The sequence below is a fragment of the Priapulus caudatus genome, unplaced genomic scaffold (assembly GCF_000485595.1).
Source record: "Priapulus caudatus unplaced genomic scaffold, Priapulus_caudatus-5.0.1 Scaffold917, whole genome shotgun sequence".
NCBI classification, from domain to species: domain Eukaryota; kingdom Metazoa; phylum Priapulida; class Priapulimorpha; order Priapulimorphida; family Priapulidae; genus Priapulus; species Priapulus caudatus.
Window position 1 is genome coordinate 36,383 of NW_014577978.1, and position 8,898 is coordinate 45,280.

Genomic DNA, 8,898 nt, shown 5'->3' on the forward strand with positions numbered 1-8,898 from the left:
CATCATAGTTCTAGGTGATCTTAATGCTGCTGAAGGCGTCGTTGTTGTATCAGGTTCTATACTGATATGTACCCGAGGTACATATATGTATACACAAAGTGTACCAGACTTGTACTACTGGACCCGGTTCCACAGTCGTGGATTAACTTTAACTCTGAGTTAAGACTAACTCTGAGTTAAACTCACTAACTCTGAGTTAGTAAACTCCGAGTTAAATTTGGGTTTCATAAACATGAATTAAATCCTGAGTTAAGTAACTCCGAGTTAAATTTGGGTTTCATAAACATGAATTAAATCCTGAGTTAAGTAACTCAGAGTTAAATGTTTTAACTCAGAGTTAGTATCCCATAATTCCACGTAGTTAGAACAGATGAACACGATACGACGCATGATAGACGCATAGACGATAGACGCACGAACATGGTAGAAGTACGGATGCTTGGATCAGCATCGGTACGCCATCAATGGCCGACCAATGTACACCAAACGTAAACAAACACCTATGTTCCAGCGGCAGCGGGGGATCGGACACGGGGCAGTACTAGATAAACTAATTAGCTGTAGTACTAGTACCCTAGAGCTAAACTAACCTCGTAGAAACTAGTCTAAAGGATTATACCGAAGACTATCTATAACTAAATCGAATCATAGATCGAATGTAACTTGATTTTTAACCCTGAGTTAAGAGTTTAATCCAGGTTCGAACCAGAGTTAAATTTAAACTCTGAGTTAGGCATATTTAACTCAGAGTTAAAGTTAATCCACGACTGTGAAACGGAATTTAACTCCGAGTTAACTTTTAACTCCGAGTTAAGGAATTTAAGGAGTTAAGGAGTTAAGGAGTTAAGGAGTTAAGGAATTTAACTCAGAGTTAAGAGTTAATCCACGACTGTGGAACCGGGTCCTGGTATTTTACTACTAAAGTCCTAATGTTTCTCTACTCTCTTTCACCCATTATTACTAATATTTTCCTGTAAATGCTGTTCAAATGCTCTTTTGCAACATGCAATCTCACGGCACACATGCCGCTGTTCACAAACAACAGAAATATATAACAGGTGGGAAAGCGTAAGGGCCAAATTCGCACAACGCTCGTTTCGTTTCACACCTGACCATCACAGCACAAATACACAACCAACTACCTCCATTTTGGTATCTATGTGTAGCTCCATGTTCACTTGGTTGGATTATCACCCTTGGCATTTGGTACAACCTAAGGTATCTGGCAGATTTTTGAGGAAAACTCCCACTCAACAGCAATGTAAATGGGAGCAACTGCCCGTTTATTATATGAAAATCCAAAACTACTCTACTCTGGACTTTACGAACCAGAATATAGTTTTGTTTGGAGACTGAGAAATGATCCCCGGTTAGAAGGGGTTTTACCAGACTACCTGCCCCTTATGGGCTGGAAAATTGCTGTTTTTAACATTAAGCAAGTGTTTAAATTCCCTGCCTTTTCCCAGGGGCCGGAGTTTCAATTGAATGGTGCATAAACAAGCAGTTGCTCCCATTTACATTGACATGGAGTGGAAGTTTTGTTCAAGAATTTACCAGATTTCTCTGGTAAAAATTGTGGAGTATCAAAATGCAAGTTATAATTCGAACAAGTAAACATTCGGCTACGCATATATACCAGCAAACGCCACGCCAGATGGCGCTCTCGCTCTCGCTCAATTCACCACTGCCACAAGTAGATTTCCGTTACAATTTGTAACGCTTTTTTACTACAAGTTTTACAGCAGCCACGTTTCTCGTATCCTATGTAATGAGATTTGGACTAATAAAGGTTGCAAAGATATTAAAAATCCGACCGTTATTTGAATTTTCATGAAAAATTTGATAAAATAGTGATACGAAATAGTTCGCGGATTGTGCTCCCAGTTACCTCTTTCAAATCATACGTTGTTTACGAATCTCCATTCGCTGGATTTCCCCGGAGCTCCGCCCACTTTAAATAGTGCTAGCATTGTGGCAGTGGTATCCTGAGTGTACGTAGCTCTAGTACTATAGCCCGCTTACATTGACTGCCGCTGGCAGCAGGGACATTCGCTGCCAGCGGCAGTCAATGTAAGCGGGCTATAGTACTAGAGCTAGAGTGTACGAAGGGGCACTGCATGCAGTTTGAGATACCAGAAGATAGGCAGCTGTTTGTGTTTTTGCTGTGATGGTGTGAAACGAAGAGCGTTGTCATGGTTATGCGAGTTTGACGCTCACTCCACCTGCTCTATATTTCTGTTGCTTGTGCACAGCGAGCGTGCGTCGAGAGATTGTGACGTTGCAATAGCATTTGAAGAGTATTTACGTGGAATTTCTAGTCTATAGAAAATATAAACATTGCCACTTTAGTAGTAAATACATTTCGTGTTTATTTAACACGATTTTATTATTGAAATGTTCCATTTCCAAGTGCCCATGCACTAAACCCGCCAAATTCCACAGGGGCAGCCCTATAGACCGAAGGTCCGATAGACCGAAAAAAGATTAACAATGTAAAATACGGATGCATAAACAACTTTAACAAATGAATGTACATAGCCTGTCATAGGAAAAGACTGATCGCGATACATGCAAAAATAGCAAACCTCAAGAGTTTACACGACCATAACGCTGGTTATGATTTTGACAAGTGAACGACAACATCGACCCCAGCGCCAACTACCGGCTAATAATTTCACAAAAATAGTTTGAAAACCCGGTCCTCATTTTTGCAAATGTGATAAACTAATACCCCGTACAGACTACAAATTTGATATGGTACTAAACTAGCGAGCGTTTAAATATTGCAGTGTGTACACGCTATCTCGCTCCAAGTTAGACGTTACGTCCTTACAAAACACAGCTAACTTAGTGAGCACCAAGTTATCCCGCTCTAAGCTGTGTCTGTATGCAGTCCGGTGCCTAGTGCGCGCTAAGTTTCGCAATGCGCATGCGCATAGCCTTATTTAGGTCACGTAATTGTACGTTCGCTGTACCTCGCTGTCTGCGGGGTGACGTGCCGAGCAGGGAACTGAGCAGTGGGAGAACTGACGACTCATTTCAAGTAGGGTCAAATATGCAGTCTGTACGCTCCTAGTTAGCCCACGCTAAAATTCGTAGTCTGTACGGGGTCTAATAATCTCAGTGATAGATGTCACACCTGATATCCAAGGATCTAGATACAGCCAGAGCATATAAATCAACATGAATTATATGCTCTGATAGTTATGTACAATTTAAAAATCCGAGTTCATTTCAATCACTGTTAGAAAAATACACTTTTCTGATTACACATTCACTAACAGAATCATACACCAAAATTCTACATACCAATATGGTATGAAATTAAACCACTAGAACAACCATGTTATAAAGAAAACTATCGCTTTAATAGAGCACTTTACTATAGACATTCACGAAAACAACATTTTTGACAGAAATGTCTTCAGAGCTGACGAGTGAAATTATAAAAAATTACAAACAGACAATGCCATTCATGAAATAAAAGATGATTAAGATGAATTGTCTTACAACTGTCCAATTTAGACAGTGTAAAGGAAAACTTACATAAGATAGTCAATTCTGTCACACTACTACATTGACTACATTATCATTTCTAACAAGAAGGGGAGGGAAATAGCTATTTGAATGTTTTAACATTGAAATTGGCAATTTAATGGTTACAGAGATGAATCAACTAAAATTTACAAATAGGTATACCCACACGTAATACTTTGTGTATATGCAATATTGTAATACATATAGGATAACTTTATTACAAGCTTCAAGTATTTGACGAGTGGTTGCAGTTGTAACATTCTTTCAATCTGAATATTAATGTTTGAAAAATTAAAATTAGATTTAGGTTAATTCAATCTGTTTCCACGTATCATAGCCAATCAAATATTGACGTAACAAAAGTTAACTTATCACCAAACCGTTTGTAAAAAATACGCACACGCGTTCACATGCACGCACGCATGCACATCTGTATTATCATAGCTTGAAGATGCTCCCAAGTGTAGTCAACAATTATAAAAAAAAACTGGAAATATATGAAAAACCAAGAATCGATGCTCCAGAATATATAGTTTACATAAGCATTGTAAAAATGTTGCAGACTGCTTCACAATGATCTTACACACTTACGAATTAACACTGAGACACTGTAGTGTAGTGGCTTACTTATTCTGTTTGCTGTAAATAAGTCACTGATCAATCAGGGATGTAACCCTGCAGTTCACGGGGAAAGTTCTGCACAACGTGTCATGCCGGGTACAATATTCACCAACGTATCAGAGGCGAGAGTTCCTGCACGGCACTACCGATCTCCTGACAAGGCAGAGACAGCGAGACAATTGACACATTATCATGGACACAATTTCTGGACGACACCATTTCGCTTCTCATGACTACAGAAAGCGGGTATCAATATACATCACTGTCAACAGTTTCTGCATGGCAACACCCCGTCCGGACCAGGGGAAAAATTTCTTTTTTTTTCACGGGAGCTCTTTTTCAAGTCTGTGGAAAAATAGCTCTCGTCAAAATTTTACGGGAGCTACTTTGAGCCTCATGGGAGCGATTTCGGAGGTTTGAAGAGCGAATCGCTCATCGCTCCCATGTATTTTTTACCCTGGTCCGGACGATGCAGCGAGAGCGAGGCGATCAACGTGGCTCTTGTACGATTACTCGCATCACGACCGCAGGGAACAGAACTGCTGGAACACCTCCAGTATGTGCAGGTCGATGTCGCTGGTGAACAGCAGCGACTCGAGAGTGCTGATGTACTTGAACACCTGGTCGTGATGCATGAGGAACACTTCGAGCAGACGGCCCGTGCAGTAGCGGTACCATGGCGTGTTGTAGTCGTGCCCGGACGCCTCGCACTTGACGAGATGCTCCGTGAGGATGATGATGAAGCGCTGGAAGACGATGAGGAAGAGATTCTTCTGCTGGCTCTGCAGAGTCTCCAGTCGCTCCTCCATGCGCTCCAGCATCTCGTCCGTCGGCGTCTCGTCGTCGTCCGCCTCGAGGCCGGCCTCCTTGTTGCGCGCCGCTGCCTCGATCTTCTCGTGCGCGTCCTCGAGCTCCTGCTGCAGCTTCTGCACCTGCTTCGTCATGCGTCGGATCGACGAGTGCATGATCTCCCACACGTAGAACTTGGTTAAGTCGGGCGCCATGTCCTTCGCGAAGAGCCAGTTTGCAACGGCCGAGCACTCGACGATCTGCGTCTTCAGGAACTTGTCGACGAGCACGACCATCATCTGCTGATGGTTGCGCCAGACGTCGTACATGCTGCGCAGGATCGCGATTTGCGCATCCTCCACCTCGGCGAGCGCCTTGAAGATGTAATGAAACTTGGCGATGCCGGCAAACGCGTGGCTGAACGACTTGCTGCCGAGGAAGAGCAGCGTCGTCACGAACACGTCGATCTTCACCGGGTTGTACGCGGCGTCATCCTCGTCCATCGGTGTCGGCACCGTCTTTAGGATCGCCAGAGCTTCTTCCGGCGTACACTTCGCCTTGATGGCCGCCATCAGCTGCTGGGCGGTCATCACGCCCTTGTGAACGCTGGCACCGTTCTGCTCGTACTTGTACACCGGCTCGGGTTTCACAGGCACCAGCGGATGGTAGCTCTCCGGCACGATCTCGCGCACCCTGTGGTGGTAGGAGAGCCGCATGCATCGGATCAGCGTCTCCCCGATGAACTTTGGCTTCGGCAGCTCGGCGTCGACGCCGAGGCAGGGGATCCACTCGTCCCAGCTCCAGCGGAACTGGAAGTTGCTGAGGTGGTAGGCAAACCACGAGCAGAAGCGGTCGGCACATGACATGTTCATCGTGTCGAGCCGCTCAAAGAGGATCTCGACGGCCTGCGCGAGCACCTGCGGGAACGTGCTCGGCGCCAGCTTGCACAGCTCGATGAACGCCGACCCGTAGAAGATGTCGATGCTCGGTGGCTGCGGCAACGTGAACATCTCAGCGAGCATCACCTCGACAATCATGTAATTAAGCGGGATCTTGCTCTTGGGATCCGGGAAGCTGACGAGCGCGGCGGCGCAGTCCTTCCGCTCTTGGCAGTTGGTGCGGACGATGCGGTGCAGGTTCTCCTCGATGAGAAAGCGTTCGATCGCGTGCGCGCCGGGCAGCGGCGGCCCGTCGGCGACGTCCGTGTAATCAAACATGCGGAACACGACGCTCGGGTACGGGTAGCGGCACGTCTCGCCATGTGGCGGCGGGATGACCTGCGGCACGTTGTGCTGAAGGGCTTCGCACAGAATGCTGTCAAACGCCAAGTACGGCCGCGCGATCGTCCGCTCCTGCCAGCGATCCATCTTCAGCTTCTTAATCTGTGCCCACAAGCAGTCCAAGTATTCCTCCTGAGGATGAGGGTAGTCAGACGACCACACACGCAGCGCTGGAACGTGAACCTTCTGCCTCTTATTCATGTAGTTGTCGATGGTGGACAGCAGTCGCTCTAACTCCGGTTCCTTCTTCTCGTGAAGTTCTCTACCAACCCAAGGCAAGACGGAAAGCACAGCATACACATACCAATCAGATCGCACCTGTGGGATCGAATCCTCTAGAGTCACATCAACAAAATCGTCGAGCATCTGAAGTAAAGAGCCAGCCGCTATGACATGGCAGTTCACGAGGTCGGCGAGAAAACGTACGAGCGTTCTGGCATTCTCAAACACGCAGCGTTTGAGTGCATCCTTCAGGTTTCGTGCAAGTAGCTCCACGATCTCACCACCACAGTTGTAGTTGCGTGCATTCAGCAACCCGACAAGTGTGGTATACACCGTCGTTTTCTCTGGCATCTTAATTGCGCAATGACATAGGATTTTCATTATCTTTTGTCTGTAATTAGATAGGTCAGCTTCTAGCACTCCAGCAAGACCTTCCAGATTACTCTCCAATGAAGATGTACTCTTCTCACCAACTCTAGTTATAAGAGACTCCAGACGGTCTTCGATTTCGGTTGGCTCCGATATTTTTGCTCGCTTGGGTTGCTTGCGATCAACCTCCTCCTCATCACTGCTGTGACGACGCCTCGACATCTTGAGTGGATTTTGAACAAGCTCTGGAATAATGAAACACAAGTGTTATGGTTTTATATGATTGTGCCCCCTCTAAAACAGTACCAATTTGTAAAACATTTAAACAAAATGTAATCATGCAAACATGTTACCTGGCCATAGTATGCAGCATAACATCATTTAATTTACTATTCCCCTGGTAGTGCAGGGTTCTCGAAGCTTTTTCATTATAGCATGGCGAGGCTGCCTTTACGATCCTAGTTTTAGCATGGCGGCTATGATATTTAGAGTGGCGAGTGCATTTTAGGATGGCGGGGCTCGACGATAGCTTGGCGGGCCGCAAGGCTATAAGTGCTCTTGGAGAACCCTGCAGTGGTAGAGGAAGTGTTGCCGATTCAATCCCAAAATTAACTGCGCAACCAGGCAGTAGTGTATGCACCAAACAAAGTTTTAGTACGAAATTGGTGAATCGACTGATTCATTTAATGAGTTGCTGTTGAATGGTTAATGAACTAAAATGAACAGGTTTAAAAAATCCAACTTTTCAGTACTCTGGAATTGCGATGAAAAAACAATTTAGGTAGCTAGGAAGTGTTTTAATAGATAAATGTACTGCCGGGACACTGAAAAATGACTAGCAGCACAGGGACAATAGCGACAGACCGATACTTAATCTTTCCATCTCTTACAGTCCAGTCTACAGATACACTAAACCACAGACACTTGAAACGGTTCAATAACAAGTGCCGCAGTGCGACAGGGCTCATCTGGTGTCTGGTGTTCTGCTGATAAATTCATTTGTGCATAGCAAGACTTCTTATACATTCTTGACTGACTTTCGTAGCCAATTCGATCAGCTACACTTTCGCACCCACCTATTCTCTATGCATTGCAGACACATGTGCATTGCAGGTTGGCAGGCAACAATTATGATTAGAAGCGTGCCAGCCATGGGCTGCCCCGTGTTTTTGCCTACCCACGTGAGCATTCACTTATTCAGCCTTCAGGGTGCTATAGAAAATAATATGATTTAAGGAGCGTAAACCTTGTTCAACAAACATTTGCCTTTGCAATTAAACTGTGCAACTGTAGCCTCACATTCACATAGGTATGGGCTCTAATAATAGCAAAAGCAGTTCAGTCCTTTGTTAACAGTCAACAAATCAATGTTTAACCCTCCTCTTGAGGGTCAAAAGGTTATCCGACACTTACTCTTCGCATGTCAGCGGAAAGTACATTTCATGGCCCTTTCAATAAGGCCTAAAAAAATAAATGATGTGTTTCCGAGAACGGTCTTGAAAAAATTAGGTAGGGTAGGTAAGGATTTTTTTTTTTTAAATAAGCCGATCGATGTGTGCAATTTTTCGGACGTATTACTACCAGCGTTTCACTACCAGTAGTATATAATGGACAACGCTGTTCCTATGACATTGTATACAGAATGCCAGTGGTCCTGCCGCTTGCATAAATCGAGTTTCACCTGTACTGCAATGAACAAGGACATCAACAATATCGCCGATAAGAGATCGACGCTGTTCGAGCTGCGTAGACAACTGGGTTGTGATTGTTGGGTCAAAATACGTCGATATACATTGCATCTAACTGAAAATGTTTGCTTGTTTTTTGTTTTGTTTTTTATTGACATAATATCACATATTGACATATCAGATTTTTTTATTTTTTTGATAAACTTATTTTTTTTTGAAAATGGAAAAAAATAGGGTCGACCCCTATTTGCTAGGTAGGGTCGGGTTCTCGAAAACATCTTTTTTTTAGGCCTAAAGCCATAAAAATGGTGAAGGTCAAAAGGTTATCTGACACTTACTCTTCGCATGTCAGCAGAAAGTAGATTTCATGGTCCTTTCAATAATGCCATAAA

General features: G+C 44.4%; 1 protein-coding gene across 3 annotated transcripts in view; it reads right to left on the reverse strand.

Annotated features, from left to right (window-relative positions):
• Positions 1-4,542: 4,542 nt before the first annotated feature.
• Positions 4,543-8,898, reverse strand: part of LOC106814386 (nuclear cap-binding protein subunit 1-like) — a 10,728-nt gene continuing 6,372 nt past the window's right edge. For 2 of the 3 annotated variants that reach the window (XM_014818696.1, XM_014818695.1), the window contains exon 2: positions 4,543-7,063. In XM_014818696.1, coding sequence (XP_014674182.1) covers positions 4,677-7,040 — 2,364 coding nt within the window. In that variant the 5' untranslated portion in view covers positions 7,041-7,063 and the 3' untranslated portion in view covers positions 4,543-4,676. Of the gene's footprint in view, positions 7,064-8,844; positions 8,866-8,898 lie in introns of those variants that run through there. The other variant, XM_014818697.1, reaches the window with a different exon arrangement.